The sequence below is a fragment of the Mytilus californianus genome, unplaced genomic scaffold, assembly GCF_021869535.1.
Source record: "Mytilus californianus isolate M0D057914Y unplaced genomic scaffold, xbMytCali1.0.p SCAF_4, whole genome shotgun sequence".
NCBI lineage: Eukaryota > Metazoa > Mollusca > Bivalvia > Mytilida > Mytilidae > Mytilus > Mytilus californianus.
In genome coordinates, this window is record NW_026262690.1 from 94563082 (window position 1) to 94588488 (window position 25407).

At 32.5% G+C, this 25407-nt stretch overlaps 2 protein-coding genes and 1 long non-coding RNA gene across 3 annotated transcripts; 1 reads left to right on the forward strand and 2 right to left on the reverse strand.

Annotated features, from left to right (window-relative positions):
* Window positions 1-979: 979 nt before the first annotated feature.
* LOC127698911 (mammalian ependymin-related protein 1-like) lies at window positions 980-5466 on the reverse strand. Its single transcript, XM_052202644.1, has 5 exons — window positions 5358-5466; window positions 4178-4212; window positions 3385-3519; window positions 2097-2371; window positions 980-1304 (listed from the first exon to the last, which is right to left on the reverse strand). The coding sequence occupies exons 1-5, from the start codon at window positions 5419-5421 to the stop codon at window positions 1235-1237; spliced, it is 579 nt and encodes a 192-aa protein (XP_052058604.1). The 5' UTR covers window positions 5422-5466; the 3' UTR covers window positions 980-1234.
* Window positions 5467-14886: 9420 nt separating this feature from the next.
* Window positions 14887-20476, reverse strand: LOC127698922 (uncharacterized). The gene is made up of 3 exons (XR_007980981.1): window positions 20399-20476; window positions 15579-15817; window positions 14887-15089 (listed from the first exon to the last, which is right to left on the reverse strand). It is a non-coding gene; the product is annotated as an uncharacterized LOC127698922 (long non-coding RNA).
* On the forward strand, window positions 19990-24322 carry LOC127698909 (mammalian ependymin-related protein 1-like). Its single transcript, XM_052202643.1, has 5 exons — window positions 19990-20116; window positions 21433-21467; window positions 22166-22300; window positions 22996-23264; window positions 24220-24322. Exons 1-5 carry the CDS (start codon window positions 20050-20052, stop codon window positions 24290-24292), a joined length of 579 nt encoding a protein of 192 aa, XP_052058603.1. The 5' UTR covers window positions 19990-20049; the 3' UTR covers window positions 24293-24322.
* Window positions 24323-25407: the final 1085 nt, after the last annotated feature.

A 25407-nucleotide genomic window follows, 5' to 3' on the forward strand; every position in this document is an offset into this window, starting at 1 on the left:
GCTAATGAATACAAGAAAGAAAATAAAGACAAACAATAAAACAATCAAAGGGACATAATCAAAACTGATTTAGAATAGTATTTTAACTTATGCCTATACTAAATAAGAGACGTATATTCTAATACCAGTATGATTATATTGATTAAATTTAATTTATACTAAAATGTTAAACAGGAATTATGAATGGTGTTGTCACGAGAAATGTGGGCTACAACGTCACAGAGACTTGCCCTTTTTATCGTTATTATGAAAAATGCATTGATTTTGAGGATTTTCAAGTGTCCTGAAAATGCAAGAAATAGTATTGTCACTGGACGTTGAGCAAACAACAATTGTAAAGCATGTAATAAGCACATGCTTTTAATATTTCGTTTGATTTCCAGTGTTCCTCCTTTGCAAATGCAAGCTTAATCATTCACAACAGTGTCTGTCTATCTCACCAATATCTTACATGGTTCTTGCATATTTTCCCATTCACATTGTTTGTCAAAATTAAGTAAATTTGACAATTTGTAAGCAAGAAATTCAATTTGTTTCATTTGAATTTTTGAACTAAAAATCTAAGCAAATGTTCACAATGTATGAAATAGAACAGGAACCGCTTACTCTTCCTGATCACATGAGTTTACTCATGGCTTTCGGTTGTGTTCGCTTAACACAATCATTTGGATTGTGTTATGTATGTAGACTCTTTATTTTTGTGTTTCCGTCGTTTTTCTTTTGGCCATGCATAATGTAATCTTGGTTTTTCTTCGATTTATTGTATTGGTTGACCCCTAGGTATCATCTACTCCTTTTACAGTTATTATATTTATCAATATTTTAAACAGCAAATTCATAGGATCCGGTAATACTTCGATTTAAGGCCTAAAACAGATTTTCAAAGCAAAAACGCACACAAGAAAAGGAAAGAAAAAGTAAAACAAACAAGAATAATTACTTGTACTCATAATATTGAATATGAGCGATAAAAACATGATAAAGATTAAATATCAAGTCCACCTTTATTAAAAAACTGACCGTCTGCTTTATTGGTGTTGATGTTTGTTCATAATTACAATTTACAGTATTTGCACACTTAAGGTAATCTTATGAGTATATATCTACTTTTATTTATAATGTAATGCAAACTATGCCACATATGCTAGAATGAGGTATGCAAATTGTTAGTTTTTTTTTACACTTTTACTGGTTTTTTTTGCTTTTGTTTCTTTTCTAATAATCTTATTTTACTTTATTTAAAGCATTCTGGAGGTGGAATAAAGATATTTGGATCTGTGATTCCAACGTTGATATCATAGAATCTGAAATAAGTGCATTTATTCTATTAGACAAAATTTCAAGTTTGTGTGATTCATGTGATTTGATTTTGTAAATGTAAAACGATAAGTTATTAGTACATAATAGCAACTTGTCAATAAAGTCGCCGTATTGTAAATCAGTACAATCATGCAGTAAATGTAGTCTAAACGTGCTGCGATCCCTCTACCCTTATTGCTACTGGCCTTTTTATAAAACTAGTAAACACAAAAAGTGTGGATTTTGTGATGGATTCCATATGGAAAAAGATATGTTTTGTTTTGAATGAACAATCCCCTATCAAACATAGCTTTAAACAAGGTCAATGTCGTGATGATTTCAAGTGAAATGTGCAATTTTATAATTTTTCACTATCAAATTTAATTTCAATGTTAATTTAATGCTAACCATTTATATCGAAAATGTTTCAAAGTTACACTTTTTTTCATGATTAAACAATTCCTCACTGTTTTTGAAGTATAATCTAATCAATTGTTAGATGATGGAGGGTTGCCTCCCCTGACTCACTGTGAGACAAAATTATGTATGAATTAATGTTTATATGTAAAAACCAATTACTATTCTATCAATCTTGTATGGGGAAAGGATTTACATATGCTGAGCCAATCCATTTGTAAAAACATAATTGATTTAAACAACAAAATCTTTGAATTGAATTGATCAACCAATACGAACATTTAAAATATCATCACTAAGAACAGGATAAATAATCATGAAAGTATGTGTTCGAGTACACAATTTGAAAAGACATCATTTGTGTTCAACAAAATACTTACGACATGGTAACTAAACCGGTGTCGTTGCTAACGAAGTTGGTTTGAACAGGGTAACAGTCAGGTGATGTAACAAAACCAAAGTATCGTGCGCCTTCACGTTGCAAATAACCTGCAAAATTTTCTATGGTAATAAATTCTCCGGGTAGACCTGAGACCCCAAGAGTTGCAGATCCTTCAAACTCTGCATCTGGAGGTACTCCGAATGGTCGGAATGGTCTTGTCAGTTGTGTAACATTACATTGGCGCGTTTTAAAATTTAATCTGTATTCTTTTCCCTGTAAAAATAAATGCATTGTTTTTAAATTGTAAAATTATGACAAGTTTGTATATGTTTTAGATGAACTTATAAATAATACTGCCGGTTGCTCATTTTCCCCTTGATATCTTCGAGGGTCATCTTCAAGCAGTTATTGGGAATCATTCTCCAAAATTTTAGAAAAGCTTTCGATCCATACATATGAAATGTTACATAAAATACCTGTTTTTGAATATTGAAAATAGATTTATGAAATTCTATTTGTCATATTTGGCACAACTTTTGGGAAATTTTGGTGTTCAATACTCTTCAACTTCGTTCATGGATTGGCCTTCTTATTATTTTGATTCGAGCGCCACTGACGAGTCTTATGTAGACGAAAAGCGTGTCTGGCGTACCAATATATAAACTTGGTATCTTTGATAACTTGTTTTAACATCGATAAACTACCGTTGCAATGGTATATAAAAGAAGTAATACAACATCGTAGTATAGTCCCTGTCTCCACTCTTTACTTAAAGTGGTATGCATGAAGAAAAAGAACATATAAAGTGGTAGTCTCTGTCTTCACCTATTTAATTATAATTTTATGGAGGTATAGAACATCGTAGTAATCTCTGTCTTCACCAATTAGCTTACAATGTTATGTACGAAGAGAACATCGCAGTAGTCACTGTCTTCACCAATTTACTTACAATGTTATGGAGGTATAAAACATCGTAGTAGTCTCTGTCTTCGCCAATTTACTTACAATGTTATGGAGGTATAAAACATCGTAGTAGTCTCTGTCTTCGCCAATTTACTTACAATGTTATGGAGGTATAAAACATCGTAGTAGTCTCTGTCTTCGCCAATTTACTGACAATGTTATGGAGGTATAAAACATCGTAGTAATCTCTGTCTTCGCCAATTTACTTACAATGTTATGGAGGTATAAAATATTGCAGTAGTCCTTGTCTTCGCCAATTTACTTACAATGTTATGGAGGAATAAAACATCGTAGTGTAAATCTGTCTTCACCAATTTACTTACAATGTTATGAAGGTATAAAACATCGTAGTAGTCTTTGTCCTGACCAATTTCTATTTCTTCTATTATCCTCACTCTCTCGTTGGTTTCATCGTAGCTGACCTTTGATCTTTCTTCAAACATTTTTGACCTGTCATACTGTATCAAATTTAGAAAGACAGTTATTAAAATCAGCAGTTGAATTATTTTCTATTATACCTTAAACATAAATCGTAATTATTATAGGAAATCCCCCTTTTTTGCCAACCGCTTTGATTCGAGCAAAATTTTTGGTCTTATATAGATGAAACACTCGTCTGGCGTACTAAAGTATAAGCCTAGTATCGTTGGTGATTTTTTTTTAATAAATGTACCGATTGTGAAATTTTGACTGTGTGTGTGTTCGTATGGCGTATAATGTATGCACTGCAGGAAACGCTTACCCTGTCGACGCATCCGGTTCCATTCTTTTATCAGTTAATATGATTTCCTCAGTTTTTTTGTTTTTACCTTGATTTGTATGTTCTTAATGGATTTATAAGATTTGCACATCGTTAAAATTATATTGCCTATTATCTTATATTGTCTTTTCCGACAATATATTTTTTTTGTTCTCTAAAAGTAGGAGTGATATACCAGGCTGATGAACGGTTTTTAAAATTTCTATGGCTGTTGTTTCTATTACTTTTTATCTTTAGAATGTTTTTAAAGCTCTCTGAAACCAGATGGTCAGATAGGAAGTTTTACTTTTTTTTATGTATAAGAAGTTTGAGCAGGCGCAACACAAATGTGTTTAGTATTTTACTGGTCTACTTACCGCTACACGTCGACCTTCCCATTGTTTTGGGGATTCTGCAATGTGAGAAAACATTTAATAAACAGGCTGTTTTGTAGATAAGTGAAACTACATCAATTGCTATTTCTTACACTACAAATGGTACGATATAAAAAAAAAAGGTAATTCGAATGCTTTGTCAAACTTTTCACTTTTCAATGTTTTCCATATATTTACAACCTTATACATGTTATACGACATATGCTGAAAGTTCGGGGATTTCATGTGAACTATATTGAAACTGCTCAATATTTGGTCTTCATTGATATGTTTTGTGGATTTTCTTTTCTTTTCCATTCAGCAATGATGTTCTATGTCTTTGTTTATGTTATAAAAAACAGACAAAGCATTGACAATTTTCCTATTATTTATTTATTCATTTGAGACATACTGATAGTTAATTGGCATTTAAGGAAAACGTATTGCGTCACTTTACTCTTAACTGTTGTAAAGAAAAAACAAGCTCAAGGTCTTATGTACACCTATGTTTGGTTTTGGAATTAAAAGATCTATTCATACCATCATATATCGTTGAAAAAATTAAAAACATCAATGCCATCTGGTAAATTTTCTATCTATTAATTTCTGGTAAATGAATTAAATTAACTATAATTTGTAGGGTTATGATACCTTAAATGTTTAGTTAATAGGTTCTTGTAATTTTCATCGCGCTGACTTAGAAAGGGATGAATCCTAGTTGAGCTCATTGTGGTTCGGACCCCTCCCTGTAACCGACAGAATAGTCGTCGGATCTTTACCGATTGTGTCTTATTCGCGATTGTGATATTTTAACAGAGTCGGGACTACGTGGATTGCAAGAGACGCTTACCCTGTCGACGCTCCCGGTCTAGCTTTTTAGAGTTCATGCGATTCCCTCAGATTTGTTTGTTTTTACATTTGATTTGTATAATGGATTTATGAGATTTGAACATCGGTAACATACTGTTGCCTCTAATTTAATACATTTTTATTATTTTTGACTGCCTACTTTTGCAAATCATTAATACTTCACTATCAGTACTGCTAAGCACGTCAGTTGTGCCTCCTTTACTTAATCACCTTGCAGTGACTTCTATACATGTATTTGTAAGTGTTTGTTTTCATTCTCTGATTTAAGACCCAGTTTATTTCTAGTAATTACAATAAATGCAATAAAACTTACCACATGGTGGTGGTTCCTGGCCAAATACAACCACAAAACAGCAAATGGCAATGAAGACTTTCATGATGGATAGAGTTGACTCAAAACAGGTAAGGGAACTGAGAATTATGTATATATTTCAGGTCTTTCTTATCTGTACACCCTTGACTGATTTTCTACTTATCTGGGTAGAATCCAGAGCAAAATGATGGGTTACTTGTTTGCTTGGTGACAAAAACATTAAAACCCAAATTGAGAAATAATCTTATCGGACAAATTTGTTCTCCATATAAGTACCTGAGCGGTCAAAACACTGTGATACTCAAGAGATGTACTTAGAGATATGTTTTAAGTTCAATATTTGTGACATTAACTTTAGTACAAAAGAACTATTAAAATCAAGGTCAAATGTACACCAGTAAAAATGAGTTATTCTTCTTCTGTAGCAAGTCATGACTTGAAATTCTCTTGTTCTCTCCAAAGCCAGTGTGTTATAATACGTTGTGTAGGTTGTCATTAAATATGCCTTTCAAAATCCTCTCTTTTGGGGACTTTTCTCCCTTTTCAGCATAAATAAAGCATTAGATTTAATTATTTGATAAATTGCCAAATTAAGGCATTACAGCAAGATACGCTTTGCAGGTCTATCGACTATATCATATACTAGTATTACAGCAAGATACGCTTTGCAGGTCTATCGACTATATCATATACTAGTATTTAAAATATTTTTTAACGATTTCCAAAAACTCAAAATGCTATTCAGTGCTACAAGTTGCTGCCGAAGGCATTTTGATACAAATTTTAATTTTTTGTTGGTCAAATGCATCGAAGGACACTAACCAAAAACGAATTAATTTGTATACGAAAGACAATACATAGCTTTACTAGTACTTCAATTTAACTTTGGATTTGGTTAATGATGTCCTTCTTGTACATTTTTGAAATAAATACTCAAAATTAAGAAGAATATGTCAAAATTGTAGGCATTTATAATCTGATGATCTCTTTAAAAATATAGTCATATTTCATATGATAAGAACCCCAAAGTAGACACATCGGGCTGTGATACTGTAAGTAAAGATTGAAAGACTTTTTAAAAATAGACATGTTGTTAAAAATTTTAATGGGGAATTAGCCTTACATCTTTTTACAACCGAAATAAGAAAATAACAAACATATACAAATATGAATACTTTGAAAATCACTTGTACATGCATTTCAACAAAATAATTTCTACACGTTTCTTAGTCGTATGCTGCCAGTGTTATCTGTTTGTTTATTTCTAAAAACGAATTACAATTCATTTCGTTTTTAACGTATAAATCAATTAAATTCTAAACTGGGCTTATAGAAATGGTAGTAAGACTATATTTAATTGGAACTCCAAGTGTCAAATTGATACTTTTCCCCGTCGATTCATCTTCAGTTTTTAAAGTGTTCATAGCCTCCTTTGTTAACGTGATAGACAATGTTGATCTGGTAAACTGTATGTCCAAACTTCCTCCAAAATAATCGATGCCAATGACATTCATACCAGTGACGGTCAAAGGAAGCGCACCATTTACTGTCAATTTATCATCATATACCCTGAGTCCACCATATCCAAAGAGGACAGATTGAAGATAACCACCCATTCCAGTGATGAAATTGTGTGCACCAGGCCCTTGTGAATTTTCTGACCACGTCTTTAAAAAATAAAAAAGCAAGGATATAGATTTTGAAAATAAGTAAAAATATGATTTCAATATGTAAAATGATATAAAAGACAAGTTACCATGCAAAACGGGGTATCAAAATAACGATAAATATATAGAAACAGCCCATATGAAATAAACCACTGTTGTTCTGTTATTTCTGTAAATAAGTTTATCCTTCTTGCATGCGAAAATAAAATGTGTACATGGAATTAAAAAAAGTATATTTCTCAAAATAAATAACAAGGTAAATTGAAGGAAAGGCAAAAATAACGGCAAAATGAAATAAAAAAAATATGCAAAAACTATACAAGACACAAAAAATTTGCTAATTTGAAGAACAAAAAAGGGATGGAACGAATTCAGGTGTTCGGAAGAATAAGCACTTCTTACTCCATGATTTATCTTGTTGAAAGCCTGTACCTGTGATTACATTTTTGACCTTGATATTTTTTTCTTCCAAAACTGATCCCATATTTTTTTTTTTTTTTAATTTATTTCCTTTTTGACTGGTAGTTTTTTCTTCCAAAATTAGATCTACTTCTACTGATTAATCAGCCCTTGAACTATTTATACCTTCTTTGCTTCCACTATCGTTACACTTACATAGAATGGTTCTCTGACATTGTCAAATTGTCTAGCAAATAAGGTATTTGCCTTGTCTAACTGATTAAGTTCCAGCCATCCGATAGCAAACATACCCCAAGTCATTGCTGGTCCTCCAGGTGTAACCTTGACAGATAAAATTGTTTGTCTACTGAGTACACACACTATTATTTATGACATTATGATAATCTACTTCTTATAATAAAATGGTTGAGGATGAAAATATGTCAGTGAAAGGGCCTTTTTAATAAAATAAAACTTTACGTCTAAAATTTGAAAATAAAACATATCGAAGAACTATATAATTAAAAAGATACGCTGACAAGAACATTACTTATGAGTAAACTTGTGCAGTTTGTGCCTCCATTAATCAGAAGTACATATAGCATACAATGGCACTGCGGAAAGAAAACTGGTTAACCATTTAGTTCGCTACACCTCTATGTAATCACAGATGTTTGCTAAATACTTTCATATTTCATATCATTAAATCTAAAGATAATTAATTAATTTTGAAGTCAGTTCACTACCGGACTCTTTAGATGGTTGAAGATACAAATATGATAGCATTTTAAGGATAGGTTATTATCCCATTGTATTCTATTTTTGAAAATACTACTGAATTATGTATGTTTAAACTAAGAGGCCAGAAGTTACGTAATTAGAAATGCAAGTAATTAAGTTCACATTAAAGTTTATGTTTTTACCCTTTCGTATTGGAGAAGATCGTTCCTTCGTACTTCTTTTGATATATTCATCATTAAAGGGAAGCCAAGTAATATGACATCTGCTTGTTTCACAATTACATCTACAAATAACAACAATTAAAAATGCGAAGAAAAAGAAGAAGAAGAAGAATTACTATTCGCTATGATAAATGAAAATTAAAATAAATAAAAAAATCTTGAAATTTGATAAATTAGAAGTGTTGGAAAAGTGTATAGCTGGAAAGTTATGTGAAAACTAGCCATTTGATCAAGCATGCAAGAAATGGAGATATTGACATAAAAAAAGAAGAAAAAGGGACAATTGCTACGACTTAAAAATATTCTCAGCTTCAAAACGTTTGATTACCATACTACGCTTTACTATTTGATTACCTTACTAAACTTTTACTCAAAAAGGATACCTTCTGAATAACTGTCATATTCTGGGTGCCACTGTCCTGACTTGTTGAATGGTATGAACATATTGTCAGCAATATTTTGATAGCTTGTCATTGGTTGTGTAGATTGGATTTTGTATGGCGCCTCTAAACTGATTTTAGCAACATAGTTTGTGTATGCAGAATCATTAACAGGCCAGTGATACTCATCTGGTGGCATCACACCTAAAAAATAAGAACAAATGGGAAACTCGCGCAACAATTTCTTCATGCATAACTCATTAGTTTTCTGTTGACCAAACATTTGAGACTCCAAAAAAGATATTTCATGCACTTCTCGCATTATTTCGAAAAAAAATTATAGCGAAAGGAAATATTTAAAAAGGTGTGATTTTTCAACGAAGTTATACTAGTTGGATTCATTGTTTGAGAAAACATTTTTTTCACAGCAAATAATCTTGTCTTAGAGGGAAGGGGGGATAAATCTTACTGTGTAAAAAATCACTCTGATTCACCAAAAAACTCTGAAATTGACATAATCAAGATGCTTGATTTCTTGATTGACAACATATTTGTTACATTTGGAGGACGTGTTTTTTCAACAAACAATCGGCATTCCCATGGGAACAAACTGTGCCCCTCTTCTTGCCGCATTGTTCCTTTATTCATATGAGGCTGACTTCATACAGGAACTTCTTAGGAAGAAAGAAAAGAAGTTAGCAGTATCCTTTTAACTTTACTTTCCGCTATATAGATGATCTTCTCTCACTAAATAATTCAAAATTTGGTGACTATGTTGAACGCATCTATCCCATCGAACTTCAGATAAAGGATACAACAGATACAGTTAAGTCTGCCTCATATCTTGACTTACATCTATAAATTGACAATGAGGGTCTTCTACCTGACTTGCTTTTTTATTCACATAAGGCTGACTTCATACAGGAACTTCTCAGGAAGAATGAAAGAAGTTAGTAGTATCCTTTAACTTCACTTTCCGCTATAAAGATGATGTTCTCTCACTAAATAATTCAAAATTGGGTGACTATGTTGAACGCATCTATCCCATCGAACTTAAGATAAAGAATACAACAGATACAGTTAAGTCTGCCTCATATCTTGACTTACATCTATAAATTGACAATGAGGGTCGGTTGAAAACAAAACTTTACGACAAAAGACATGATTTCAGCTTTACAATTGTGAACTTTCATTTCTATGTAGCAACATTCCAGCAGCGCCTGCATACGGAGTATATGTCTCCCAGTTGAAACGATATTCCAGGGCTTGTATTTCCTATCATGATTTCCTTAACAGAGGGTTGCTGCTCACAAGGAAGCTATTAAACCAAGAGTTTCAAGTGGTAAAGTTGAAATCATCCATTCTTAAGTTTTACGGACGCCATTACGAGTTGGTTGACCGTTATGGAATGTCCGTTTCACAGATGATAGCGGATATGTTCCTAATATCGTAACTACAACCCCGTCCCCTTTTCCCGAATGTGACCTACCGAATTAGACTTATTACCGTGTGTGTACTAACATGAGCAACACGACGGTGCCACATTTGGAGCAGGATCTGCTTACCCTTCCGGAGCACCTGAGATCACCCCCAGTTTTTTGTGGGGTTCGTGTTGCTCGACTAGTCTTTAGTTTTCTATGTTGTGTTGTGTGTACTATTGTTTGTCTGTTAGTCTTTTTCTTTTTTAGCTATAACGTCCCTCTGGTATCTTTCGCCTCTCTTTTTCAAACTTTGTTTGAAATATTGAAACTTTCTATGTAAAAAAAAATGTGAGTTTCCTCTCAAAGATAAGAATATGAACTATATCAAAATGCAAATATGATAGTCGATTTATTTTGTTCAACTTATCGATGAACTTGGTTCAATTCATGCAATTCGAACTATTTTCATTCCCAAAACTATGTCAGAACGAACCGGTACAACATTTCAATTAACATGAATGTGCATATTACATTGTACTTTCATATTTCGAGGTAAATGGAAAATATTTAAATGCAATAATAGGTTATTTTTTAAAGTGAAGATTATTAATACTCGTGTCAAGTAGTGTCAAGTGGTATAAACTATCTCTTAAATTTGCCATTTGTTCCAATTAAATTTCATTTTTGGCTCCTTGAGTTTTAGATTTCGCATTCTATTGATTTAAATGTATATCTGATTCAATTCCATTTTCAGACAATATATCAACAATCCATAATAGTACCGTTTATATGATAGAGTCCAGTCTCTTTGTCTAGAGTTACTCGTGATGCCCAGAAATCAGCTATACTGCTTATGACTTCTGCACCTCTTCCTGCAGTCATAAAATCTGTATCATTTGTCATTGTCAGATAGAAATAGAAAGCCTGCGATATGTCTCCTGTAATATGATGTTCATAGTCTGCTGTTTCGGCTGATGGTGATGTCTCAAAACCTATAAAGAAATGCATTTTGGTTTAAAAAAAGATGTGTCCATTGTAATGGTGAATTGCATGCCATGTCTCAAAGAGTATGATTTTTAAACGGTCAAAATCTGAATCTGAAACGGATTATCTATCAATTAAAAAGATCATACAGAAAAATTTTAATGGAAATATAAGACAACATTGTAATGAATGGTTACAGAAGAATAACATACATGTCATTTTTTGTTTGATCTGCTCTTCAAGGCTTGTATTTTTGATTTTCAAATACTTTGTCCTCGAGCATCACTGAGGATCGATACATTATTGATTTCATGTTTAAGATTCTCCATTAATATGTAGGTAAGCTGAATAAAAACTGACAATGTTCTCTGAATTGTATAATTTACCTGTGTATGCACTTTCCCACGGATACATAGCACCTTTATATCCTTTTTGCTTCGCTAATTGTTTAGCAGAATCAAGAGTCCGAATTCTAGATTTCAACAACGTTTTACCGAAATCTGAGTGTAGTACTTGTATTGGAGGGTACATCCAAGTTTCTTGGTCCCAAAATACATGCCCTTGGTAATCCTTAAAATAGAATGTTGAAAGTCATTATTCGCTATCGTACAGCATTTTGTTTGAAAGACTTCAATTTAATTAATAAAACATATTCAACAAGGATACTTTGAGGCAATCTGACAGAACCCTATGCACGACTTCAAACTAGATTTCTTTTAAGAAAGTGAGAGGGAATAATGTTTTTCGTGCGTTTTTCATGATATTATGACCAGATTCTTTGATGCGTCATCGATAAAAATGCTCCATAATTATCAAACAAAACAATGCAAAATTGTATTCATTGCTTACAAATCATCTAGTACGTCTCGTTGTTAGTTTCACAAAAAAAACACGTTAGTACCAAAACTTATGAAATTGAAGTGACTTAGTTTCATGTAACATTAAGTTACCATTAAAAGTTGATTGTCTAATAACAGATCAGCACATGTTGTTCCATGCGTCTTCCTTTCTCAAAGTAAGATAAAAACGAGTTGCTATTCTCATAATTGTCAAACATGTGTTCGGTCCGATCTCACTTGGAGCATTTGAAAATCAATGGTTGCACATCTTGTATTCACCAAATCTTGTCTCAAAAAAAGTAGCAGGTCAATAACTAAATATGTTTATTGTGTTGTAACCTTAAAGTCTGATTAATTACTCCGTAACAAAATTAATATAGGAAGCTCAATGATATCTTGAACTAAAAATACTTGCATTATCTTGAACTTATAACAATTGCCTTATCTTAAACTAATAATACTTGCCTTATAATATGACCCATGGGCAAGATCTCCTGGTGAAAGGCCGACAAAGGACAAGTCACTATCATTAGTAATTGGGATAGAACTTATAATATAGTAGTATGCAGCATAAGTAACTTTGGCAGTCTCTGGGTCACCAATTATGTCTACTCTACCATTGGCCCAAATATTTCTCCAAGCTTTAATATGTTGGTCTTCCAGTACATCATGGAAGTATTCAGACACACCTGGAAATGTTTAAGGCAAAGGAAGTCAAAATGAAGAAGTGATCGGAAACCGTCTTTAACAGCGAGAAAAATGTAATAAATAAAATGAATAAATTTCAGAGAACAATATTAACGAGTAAGATATTAATTAACAGACAAATATTTACATAAATTTATATACCGTGTATAAAAGACCGTGAATCATTTACAGATCATCTCCGGTTTTAGTGGGGTTCGTGTCGCTTAGTCTTTAGTTTTTATGTTGTGTTGTGTATACTGTACACGTTGTTTGTCTTTTCGTCGTTTTTCGTTGTTTTTTCCCATGCATAGTCAGTTTATTTTCGACTTATGAGTTTGTATATCTCTTTGGTGTCTTCCGCCTCGCTTTAACAGAATAATGATGAAGACCAACTGAAATCGACACTACAAAAGTTTATTATTACCATAACGAATTGGTATACCGATAGGATATATATCTGTAACTTACTAGAAACATGTTTTAGTAGTCTAAGATATTTAGATACCAAGATAGCCGTCTCATTTGTAATTTTACCGAATGTGACACTGAGTAGTGATTCATATGGCGGGTGCTGCTAATACCATGAGACGCTTTCCCTGTTGACACACCCGGTCTCGCTCCTTTTGGAGTTCATGCGATTCCCTAAGTTTTTGTTTGTTACCTTGATTTGTTTTCTTTTATCGATTTATGAACTTTGAACTTTGGCAAGCTACTGTTGCCTTTATTCATACATTCAAGCACTTATTTACAAAAATTACCTTTATTGAACGCGTTCAGTGCTGAACCCTTTTCAGTGTCGATGGATGTCAAAAATAGATAAGAAGACTTTTGTCCTTTTTTGACAACAACCGTTCCATTTGGGGGTAGTTCTGTAGATATCATGTACATTTGCAACCCACCCACTGACCCATCTTCCAAAACTTTTGTTTTACCATAGGTGTGTCTAGAAAAGAAAATATCTTAAATTACAAAAACACGTAGTTCTATACATTATGTATCAGCACTTTACTTAAGGTCTTTGAGCTTCTTTTCGGTAGTTTAGCTTTTTATACAGTATTTTCTAAAATAGTTTTACTCTACAAAGATTTTGACATTTACGACGGATCTAGATTATTCTATAGATTATTGACAACTTTAGGTGGACATTGTATCTCATTGAGTAGTCAAGACATCCACATATATTTTGGTGAAGACCTTATGTTGACCTTACGTGTTTATCCCGTTATTTTTTTTTAAAGCTATTGGGTTACATTAACCTAAGGATTAGAACCACAGACAGTAAGTTGACATTTAAGTATTATGAGCAAACGAAGTTATATTGCAGGTAAACAAAACTAGTCAAATACATAAATAAATGGTTTTCAAAATGTACATTCAATGAAAACTGAATACATGTACCACGAAAGGATTAATGTAAAAATACCTGACACCACTCTCAATATGATTCCGCAAGGTAATGTCTTCAGAGTCATTGCCATAGTTCATCTCAAGGTCAACTTTGAAATCGCCAAGACAACAATTCTCAACTGTCATCTCTGTTACCATGAGCTGGTTTATAGATCTATGAGCATATTGTTTTATTTCAATGTTAAAACCTGGACCTGAACGAACTTCTATGAAGATTCCTATCAAAGAAGCAAAATTGTACTTGTAATATGTGCGTGTTTAAAGACAAAAAGAAATTGATTTTAGTCTCAGAGTGACGTTATGCATTGTTTATTACAGCGAGATAAACTAAAAGCTAGTTTATATAAGGGTCATTTTAGGTATAAACGGTATCTTTAAAAGAAGCACATATGAAGTAAAAAGAATAACTCCCCTACCAAACCTTTCTATACAGTCAACAGTATTTAAAAGGCGGCAACAATATTTAAATATAGCATAACGGCCTTGAAACAAGATAAAAATCCTCTTAAAAGTAAAGAAGGAATCCTGCAAGTTTTTCTTCAGTTTTTCTTGTCAAAAGATTATGGTCCATCTAAGAAACCTTTCACTTAAAGACATTTTCTGCCGTCAATGACTATAACAAGACTTCTTAAGGTTTTATCCGCTAATTATGAAGTTGTAACATGAGGTCCATATGCATACCGGTATAGCCTTTCATTTCCAATTTACAACGTTTACCTCTCTAATAATTTGTGAAAAAATATTAAAGAACGGTGATTATTTTTCTATGATACGCACCTTTTTCTATATCCAATGAGTAAGACGATTTTGTAATGCGGGTGGTAGTGGATACAACTTCAATCGCACATGTTGATGGTATCCTTGCTCGGTGACTAAATACACGTAACCCATTGTAGAGACCATTCATATAGATCGTATCTGTATAGACAACTGTGGCAATATGGCCGTTACCAAGTGTTGGTCGAGTTCTGTCATTCTCAGGAAATCTGTTCATAGATAAAATATTGAATTGGAGAAGTACCGATAAGACAATTTAAAAACCATGAGTCGAAGAGAAAAGGCATTACCATGGATACAAGTAAAAAGACGAAAAGACAAACAACAGTCCACAAAACCCTACACAGATAACTTGCTTTGTATTAGATCCATCTTTCACAATCGAGACGAGCACGCTACCACGATGATACTACTGTTATTAGAATTAATAATGAAAATTATAATGCAGAAATTATAAAAGGAAAAGTTTTATTTAGTCTTTAAACTACAAATATTACGCGAATTTTTGTTCATCCAAAAGAAAATTAGACGCAACAAAATATAAGTATAACCTTTATCAAAAAAAAAAAAAAAATAGAAGATGATTCCTAAACTTGCTCTTCATAAACAGTGTAACCATGGAAAACGTTGTGTGAATTTCTGCAAGGGGATCATACTTCCAAAATATATGTCTATGAGTAGTATGAAATAAAACTTACAAAGAAGTTGAAAACACGGTAAGGCTTTCATCCATCAACCGCCGAGGTTTAGTGAGATCTGTATATATGCTATGATGTTCATTAGCATGATTTAACCAGATCTTTTCATTAGGAACTGGAAACGTGGGTCTTTGTAAAATTCTCGTAGGAACTACTTTAGTTGTTCTAAAGCTGACGGCAACCCTACTGTGAAAGACTGCTATGGCAATTGTAGCGATGAGAATGAATATCACGCTCTCCTTAAACGAAAGAATACAAGAATAGAATATATAACACAAAAGTATGAGTATAAACAAAAGGAAAAGTATGTATTTTTTATGAAAAAAAGTATTTCCTCGATGTTTAAACTTAAAAAAAAAAACGTTTACTAGAATTTCTCTATGTTTATAGTTGAAGGTTTCCTTGTAACTCATTTCTTCCCATTTATTTCCTTGGGGATCACTGAGCTGTTTCAAATCTGACTTTTAGACCCTTTGGAAATTGACCACTGGTCTAATTTCTCATCTCCTGAAGTCATTAAATTTAATACATCTACACGTATGTCCGTCTCCAACATCATTCAGATCCCTTTTCACACCTGCTGCGAGATGAACTGTCGATTTATTCGAACAAATCTTGTTCCGGTTGGTTAACGGAGTGCCAATGTCCATGATCCTTGTTCTATCTACATAAAGTGTCGTCAAAAGGGCGTGGAGCTTAAGTTCATTTCGCTGAGTATATGACTCTAAAGGGTCAAATTACGTCTATTATTATTACAGTAATAAAAAAATTGAATATTCTATAATCTTTTGTCAGCAGCAAACTCATTTATATGTTGTAAATGCAGTATACGTCTATTTCGATGTTTTAATAGTATGTAATTTAGTCAGATAGTTGTATACCATCTTGAAGTCAAGACGTTCTCTGAATCCATATTCTATTGGAACTTGCGTATACAACTGTGGTGTAGCTTACCTACACAGATTATATGAATGTACAATTATGCTCCATCACAATAGGTTAATTTGTGCGATGACCCCTAATGCTTACATTTACGTCATTTTATCTATTACCACATCTCATTATTTTTATATTTTAACTTAATCAACTAAAATTGACCTTAGAATACTTTTGCAGTCATGTCTATTTTGTAGTTACACATCGCTGGTTTTTCAAACTTTTACCAATCGGAGCGATAATTATGATGGTTGATCCAGAGTAGCGAATCGAATCGAAGGTAGCAAAATATTTTTTTAACATACGAACATAAAACCGTTGGAATATAGAAATATAAATATAGAATGCAAGTTTCACATCAGGCAAAAAAACCCTTGCTTAAGTGGGGCGTCCGTTTGGGATTATGGGTTGTATAAATACACAGTCACGTATGGTCGGAATAGAAACGTTTTGAAATCTTATTGATTGATTGATTGTTGCTTGTTTAACGTCCAGTGATTATTATTTTATGCATATCAGGACGATAAACCAATAGCTATAATACAACAGGTCGGGTCTTCATGGTGGGACGACAGGGATGCAGGACGGGAAATTTGGATGCCACAGAAAAACAATAGTACCATGGATAGGGATGGAAATTTTGACGCGCATTAGGTCACGTTAACGTGCAGAGTTCGTGGCTCTCTCTGTTAATTCAATGAGTAAAGAAAACAAATTTGATTTTATATTTTCTTGTGAAGAATGTGATATTTTACTTATCATTGTTAACAATATAAGTGAAATGTATAATGAGAGAAACAATTATAATGTCAGTATATGATCTGTGTGTGATTGGTGGCTTAACTTATAATGTTATATATAATCATAATATTTGAATTGATAATTTTATAGAGGAGGCATGCTGTCAAAAATAGTATAATACTTAATATTAATAATCTTTATTTTTTTTTTTTCAATGCTACATGTTTGTATTGTTTAATGTCTATCGTTTTGTCATTAATATGCCTGTCTGTCTGTCTGTTTGTTTGTTTTGTTTTGGTTTTGTATTGGTTGTTTATTTAGTAACAATCCTATTGTTTGGATTTTAAACTAATAAAATTCTTATTCTTATTCTTATTATTCTCTGTTCTCGAGGCATCTTTAATGTCCTGATTCTGACAGGACGTGACTGCGAATTTATTCATCAGACATAGCCAAATGGATGCCCCATTTTGGCAAGGGTTTCGTGTCGGTCGGGAAAAGACCAAGGTGACCATATGTCTATACCACTGTCAATCTTTGGGTGCTCAGTGTGTAAGTCTTCGCTACGAATTCAAGGTGATGCACTGTTCCTATATGTTTTGCTTTTTTGTCAAGGGTGTGTGGGGTTTTGATTTTATGTTATGAGCTAATGCACCATATTCATCTTTTTCCACTTGATACTCTTCAATCAATACAGAATTACACACTATCGGTCATTTTATAGAATGTTTGTATAAATATCTCAGATACTAAGAAAATTTTAGAGTAAACATTTGAGGATACTTAAGATAGTATCATATCGACAGAAGACTTACAACCCTTTCAAATTAGAACTCCAAATAGTTAAACAACAATCCAGCCATCATATTACAATGTAGATCCGATGACGAATCTACTATAGATCTGAATAACATAAAAAAAATCATAAAGATCTCGGAAATTAATAATTTTATAAGTGTTGGGGGATTGCTCTCAATGTTAAATTAATTTGATGTATAGTAATGTTGGCCTCGAGTACTTCGACATAATCACCTTTTATTACTTTTTATTAGACTTAATCTAGTTCTTATTTCAGATATAAAAAAAAACACATGCACACCAACCGGTAAAGTTAAAGTTTCGTGCTCAAGATCAGCTTTAAACAGAATTAGGAAAAATTAGTCCGCGTTTAAAAATATCATTTTGTGATTTAAAAAATAACTATTTATCAATCTGAGATTGTACTAGATGGTCTTTTATTGACATTAGGGTTTGGTGTTTTTTTTTTTATTTCAATGCTCTTTAACTTCGTGATTGATTTCGCATTCCGACTGTTTTGATTTGAAAACGAGTAATTACTCTTATATATACGAAACGCGCGCCTCGCGTACTAAATCACAAGGCTGGTATCCTTGATGACATTTTTCTATTGTCACAAGTAAAATCGAGCTCAACATTACTTCTGTCAAAACAGTAACGGCCAATAACAAGAGGCACTTAAGAGTCAATTTTTACCTTTGCAATCGGTTATGTTATTTTCGTATATTTTGTATTGCTGATAAGTTTTCAGTGCACAGTTTGCACTTATATATTATAGTTGTAAAAAATCGTCATTTAAGGACAAAAAATCCTTAAGGAATCATCCAATAGTTTCAGCCATATTGACATTTTTATAGATCTTGTAATGCTTATCATTTTTGCCATAAACAGTTTCGACCTATCTAATATAACCATAGAATTAATAGGCAAAAATATGAAAATTAGCAAAAAATCCTCATTTTAAAGCGTTTACTTCTAAATGAGTCATTTTATAATTTTGGTGCAAACAGGAAGAAGGTAGATTTTGACATTTTGAGCTTTTTTGTTTCTGTCAGATATTCTCTATCGATTATAGATTTCGAGATATAAAACAATTAATGCATTTTACTCTTATGTTCTGTTTTGAGCTATTGCAGCCATGTTTGTTCATTGACCGGGGGAAAATATAAACTTTGTACTTTGTACCCTAAGAATCATTTACCTAAGTTTGGTTGAAAAATTAGCTCGGTAGTTTCAAAAAAAAGATCTTTGAAAAGGTGTACGACGACGGACACCAGGTGATGGCAATAGCTAACACGGCCTTATATGGGCCTGCATAGCTTAATTTTAGTTCAATATAAAGTAAGGAGATGTAGTATGATTGCTAATTTGTCAAGAATGCATCAGAGCCAAATTATTATGTGGATGTAAGAAACTATAGGTCACCGTACAGCCTTCAGCAATGAGTTAAACCCATACCGTATAGTAAGCCCCATTATGTTAAAGGTTCCAAAATGCGAAACAACCCAAATTGGAAAACCAATATGACAGAACAATTAAAGAAAAACAAACACAACAGACAACGACAACCGCAGAGTCCCGATCTGGGACAAGAGGTACACAAAGAACGCGACATATGGCCGTTATTTTGGAAATAAAGTAGAAAAGTGCAAACACCTAATGATTTGTAACACTATACTTAACATTCAATGGTATTTTCAAGCGTATGATAGTATTGATCAAAAGTTCATAAAAAAGTGATTGGCTTCAGTTATGTAACATCATGTCAGTCTGCATATGACCGTGATTACCCGGGAAATGCAAAATCATCACTTTTAAGTTAATCATACGATACATAACACAGAAAACTGTGTATTGACTTCTGAAATAAAATCATGGGGTATGCATGTGTCTTATAACGTTTCATAAGACGTTTAGAGATAAGATAAGAGGGATACCCGGGTCATATATAAAGAAGAATCCAGGTTGACCGAGTTTGTACAAATCCATCGCCATCATGAAACTTATACTCCTCGCTCTCTGCTGTTTGGTCGTCGTATATGCTCAGGAGCCACGTCCATGTGGTAAGTTAGCAAATTACTTTAAAAATATCGCTTTTTTGCGATATTATTTTTCAATTTAAATAATAACAAATAAAAAATGCATGCAAACTGTATCAAGGTGATTGTAAGCTCAGTTACATTAAAATGGGATAAATAAAAGGGTCGGCCGATCAAAATTTAACGCTATGAGTACAGGTTCAAATAACTGATTAAGCTATGACTTGGTATTTTGGTGAGCAGAGAGAGACGAAGAGTAGGATATATTAAAAATTTCGAATATGTATACAAAAAAAAAACACGTACCATTATGAAATTATCTTCATCGAACAGTTAATTGTCACTTCCTTCTCTTCTCGTTTAATACCAAATCCGGTATATTTTATCGACTTTAACTTTGACTGATAACTATGTAAAGTTTATAAATAGAGCGAATATCATGATAATCTATTATAAATAATAATAAATAATACTCATAATTACAACTTTATATTTTCCGATTATTTTTTTTTCTCTCTATGTTACTTTTTCTTTCCACTATTGCTATAATGAAAAAAAATGAAAATAACACTTTATAAATTATATGCGTCCGAAGTTATAACTATAATGCGTCCGAAGTTCTAACTATAATGCGTCCGAAGTTCTAACTATAATGCGTCCGAAGTTCTAACTATAATGCGTCCGAAGTTCTAACTATAATGTGTCCGAAGTTCTAACTATAATGTGTCCGAAGTTCTAACTATAATGTGTCCGAAGTTCTAACTATAATGCGTCCGAAGTTATAACTATAATGCGTCCGAAGTTCTAACTATAATGCGTCCGAAGTTCTAACTATAATGCGTCCGAAGTTCTAACTATAATGTGTCCGAAGTTCTAACTATAATGTGTCCGAAGTTCTAACTATAATGCGTGTGGTGTTAGAGAACGTTGAGCAACAACTATAAAGTTCTAACTATAATGCGTGTGATATTAGTGTTCGCTGAGCAACAACTATATTTTTTTCGAGCTAATCAGAAAAACTTAAATTAAACATTTCAGCGAAGTAATTTAAGCATAGATTCATAGTACACCATTCGAAAGGTTACTGAAAATTTGATTCTTCGTAAAAGAAAATACGTTTTATAAAAGTTCATTACTAAGTTGGGACCAAACCTTCTCAAAACCAACTGCGGATCTGACTGTAGTACTCCCGTTACCAGAAAACCGTTTATATACATATAATAAAGAAGTATGTATCTTGCAAACGAATAAATTTTGCTTAACATGTCAACATTTATCCACAATCATGTTATCAAATGTGAATTTCGATTTAACATTTTGAAAATATTCTTGCATTTTAGAATCTCCAAAGCAATGGGAAGGAAGGTTCCTTAGAGTAAGTAATAGTTTGTTCTTCTTTCAAATTCATTCATTTTTCTACAGAAGCATGGCACGGTAGGTAAAGCGAACGAACACCATTCGAAACATAATGAAAACATACTTTAAAAGAATGAGATTTTTTAAAATCTATTTACTGCATGGATATAGTTGATCATAGTTGACCACATAATATATTTATTTATATTTATTTACATAAACAAAAATATTTGAGACATAACTAAAAAAAATAATTTAGTATTTGGATGATACCGTGATAGATACTTTAATTTCTTGGCAAACACACCAAAAAAAATAACAGTAATAAACATTGTGTACTATTCGTGATGAAATTGATACACTGACCACTAGTACGTAAATATAAGCTAGAGCAAACACTAAAAACTACTCCCGCATTCAACAGTTTATGTCTATCATTACAGATTAAACAATTTGAATTGGGGTTTACAATTAGAATAAATGGGAACGATGCAAGAATTCTAATTTCTATAGACTGATCATTCATTAAAACTTAGTTCTGCACTAAAAGGTCGACGACAATATCTTCTGGAGCTTAAAATAGGCAACACTGTTTGGCTATGATGTGTTGATTAAGAGACTGAAAAAAGCAGAAAAAACGTGCGATTTAGTTATCCTTTTAGCTTTAGTGTTGTGTTTATCAAGAAGCTATTAACACTTCAATTTATATTTTTGCAGGCCGACAGAACAAAAATGTTCGGTGAATTAGCTAAACTGAGCTATGACGAAACTAACAGAAGAGCCAGAGAAATCGAGGAAGTTCAAATTGGTCAAGACAGGGAATATTATGATGTTCTTTATCTCCATAACATTGTAAGTGTTTATTTAGTTTTTTTTTCTTGTTCAGGTGAAAGGTCATAAATATGATTTACAACCAATACGATAAAAAGTTCATAATTCTATTACTAAGCACAAGTGTAATCAAAATTAAGAGTACACAAACTTGTGTTCAAAAAACGAAAACAACACGTTATAAATTTCATGCGTCCGAAGCGCTATTCTGGATATCAAAGTTGCACAAGGAAACGGGAATAGTTGATATCTAGGGTGTGCAATTAAATCGAAAAACAACCAGCTCGACTAAGAAAGTCAACAAGGATGAATGAAACCCTGTAAACCTCATGATCAAAATATATCGACTTCCGGTAAGACCCGGAGACAATCTGTTTACAGTTAGAAATGCTAGATGTTGAACAATAAGTACCACTTTATTACAAAATCGCTTGAATGTTGATTAACATTGGAACCTTATTTTGATTAAAAACTTCTATTGAACATTCCTAAGTTGGATCCTTAGTATTTGGCTATTATTTTTTAAATTCTTTTTGGTCATATAGCCCTTCACTTGTTTCGCTTCTTATACATTCTTGGCTTTGGGCGTTCCTGATGATGGTTAATCCAGAAAAGCGCTTTGGACGCATTTTTAAAGTGTTGTTTTCATTTTTTTCCACAATGTCTTCGATCTATCATCAAAACATAGAGTTAAAGTTATATTTTTATACATACAGGGAAAAGAATATAGATTGAACCTGAAAACAAGAAAGTGTAATGTAACAAACCTATTTAGACCATTCAGACCATATGGAGTACCCCCAAATGCCCAATTTGACGGATCTGCTACCATTGGCGCCGCTGGTGTTCCAGGAGAATCTATTGTTGTCGAGAACTGGTCTCTTACTGACGGAGACGACAAATTCTACGGAATGGTTTCATCTCCAGACTGTGTTCCAATTGAATATGCCTTCTACTCACAAGAGTCCAGCTTAATCACTACAACGTAAGTGCTTTTAAAAAATGATTTGCAGGATATTCAGATATATGTTGCTCTTTTATGAAATTGATAAAATATTCATTCAGTTGCATTCCTTAAAAAAAAAATCATACTTCCCACTGTTGTCCTTCTTTTTCCCAGACCCCAGCTTAATCACTACAACGTAAGTGCTTTTAAAAAATGATTTGCAGGATATTCAGATATATGTTGCTCTTTTATGAAATTGATAAAATATTCATTCAGTTGCATTCCTTAAAAAAAAAATCATACTTCCCACTGTTGTCCTTCTTTTTCCCAGACCCCCCAATTTTTACTCCCTTTTTGCCACATCCCCAATTTTTCACCTACTGTATCTTACATCCTCGCGTTTTCATCCCCTATATCCTACATCTCAGATACTAAACTTTAATATTTCTTTCATTAAAATTTAGAGAAGCAATGTTTTAATGGATATTAAAAAGTAAAATAACAAAAATATCGAACTCAAATGAAAATTATAAACGGAAAGTCCGTTATCAAATGGCAAAATCAAAAGCTCAAACACCAAACACATCAAACGAATGGAAAACAACTGTTATATTCCCAACTTGGTACAGACATTTCCTTGTGTAGAAAATGGTGGATTAAATCTGGTTTTTATCAAATGATATTAGATTTAAACTATACTTTATCTTGGAATACAAAGAAAACTATGTTTGTTGTATTCAACAGATAAATGGTTCGATATAACATTTGAGCGACTTGAAACGTTTTTGATTTCATAATCATATAAAACATAAATACTCCTCAGGACCTAATAAGAACAAAAGACAGGAGTGTGATTATATTTTCATGAGAGAATTTACTAAGTTTTCATAAATTTGATATCAAAATAAACATACATTTTGTTTTAAAATATTGTTATTTTACTTATAAATATACGCAACCAATTAATTTTACTCCTGCTTGTTTCTTTTTACAGATTCTTTGACATCAACGTTGGAATCACAGATCCAAATGTTTTTATTCCACCTTCAGAGTGCATGATGTTATAATTTGAAAATAAAACATTTAAAATATAATAAGTTAACCTCCATTGTTTTGTCAACAGTTTAAAACACATAAACTAATTAGTCGTTGATGGATTTTAGTATGGGCAAGACTACACAAAACTTCTGGAAATACATCTCAGCACTAATCATTTAATTTGCTGTAATCTAAAAACCATATATGTAATAACACAACATTTTTTTCAACTGAAAATATAGTCAGATATTACATCTTTATTCATGGGTTCATGGTATCAAGAGAAAAAGAAAACGTAAATAACGATCCACAGAAGAAACGTATTTACTTATAAGCCGTTATTCTTCAGTTTTCTTACCGAAGGCCAGTGGTTCTATCCGGGCACTCCGGATTCCTCCACTAATAAAAACTGCTCGCTGCGAAATAGCAAAATAGTGCTAAAATTGGCGTTAAACACCAATCAATAAATCAATTAATCTACAGTCCATCAAAACAAACTGCATGAATATTATTGGTTACTTGGAGGTATATTACTATATTATTATACCACATGTCGGTAGAAGTTTTGATATCTTAAGTATGTAATTGGTCTCAACACTTGATTGCTGTTTGCTTTATATGGCAGGAATATGGAATCGTACAATGTAGGATATATATGTATATAGCAGGAGACGCTTACCATGTCGATGACCCTTTAAGGATATACTTAAGTGAAATTAAAAAAATCTAGAATTTAAACTTGATATTATAAGTAAGAAGAGCATTAGTTAAGGACCAAAATAAGCTTAAAATATTGATAGGTTATGGAGCTCGTTTTCGAGATATTTTATTTTTTTTAAATGGCGGGAAAAGGATGACTCGGACTTTTACCTTATATTTGCATTGGTATTATTTGGGTCTCAAATCGAAAGAAAAGAAATCTAGAGTTTGCTTAAATTTTGGTAAATGACCTTTTATGAGCTATTGGGGTCTTATATGAAAAGAAAATGGGTGTTATGGGTCAAAATATTTTGCCCTGTATCGTAAGAAAAAAACCAAGGAGTCCGAACATCTGATAAAAATTCCTAAACCTGACCTAAGTACATCCTTAAGAGTAAATGCGATTCCATCAGTTTTTTGTTTGTCTGTTAACTTTATTCGTATC

Excerpts from the sequence above, each read along its gene's own strand:
- LOC127698909 (XM_052202643.1), top strand. The coding sequence starts at position 20,050 with ATGAAACTTATACTCCTCGCTCTCTGCTGTTTGGTCGTCGTATATGCT. Across the intron at positions 20,117-21,432 it reads TCAGGAGCCACGTCCATGTG|AATCTCCAAAGCAATGGGAA; the intron begins GTAAGTTAGCAA and ends CTTGCATTTTAG. Across the intron at positions 21,468-22,165 it reads GGGAAGGAAGGTTCCTTAGA|GCCGACAGAACAAAAATGTT; the intron begins GTAAGTAATAGT and ends ATATTTTTGCAG.
- LOC127698911 (XM_052202644.1), bottom strand. The coding sequence starts at position 5,421 with ATGAAAGTCTTCATTGCCATTTGCTGTTTTGTGGTTGTATTTGGCCAG. Across the intron at positions 3,520-4,177 it reads GGGAAGGTCGACGTGTAGCG|TATGACAGGTCAAAAATGTT; the intron begins GTAAGTAGACCA and ends AATTTGATACAG. Across the intron at positions 2,372-3,384 it reads TTTTATACCTTCATAACATT|GGAAAAGAATACAGATTAAA; the intron begins GTAAGTAAATTG and ends TTATTTTTACAG.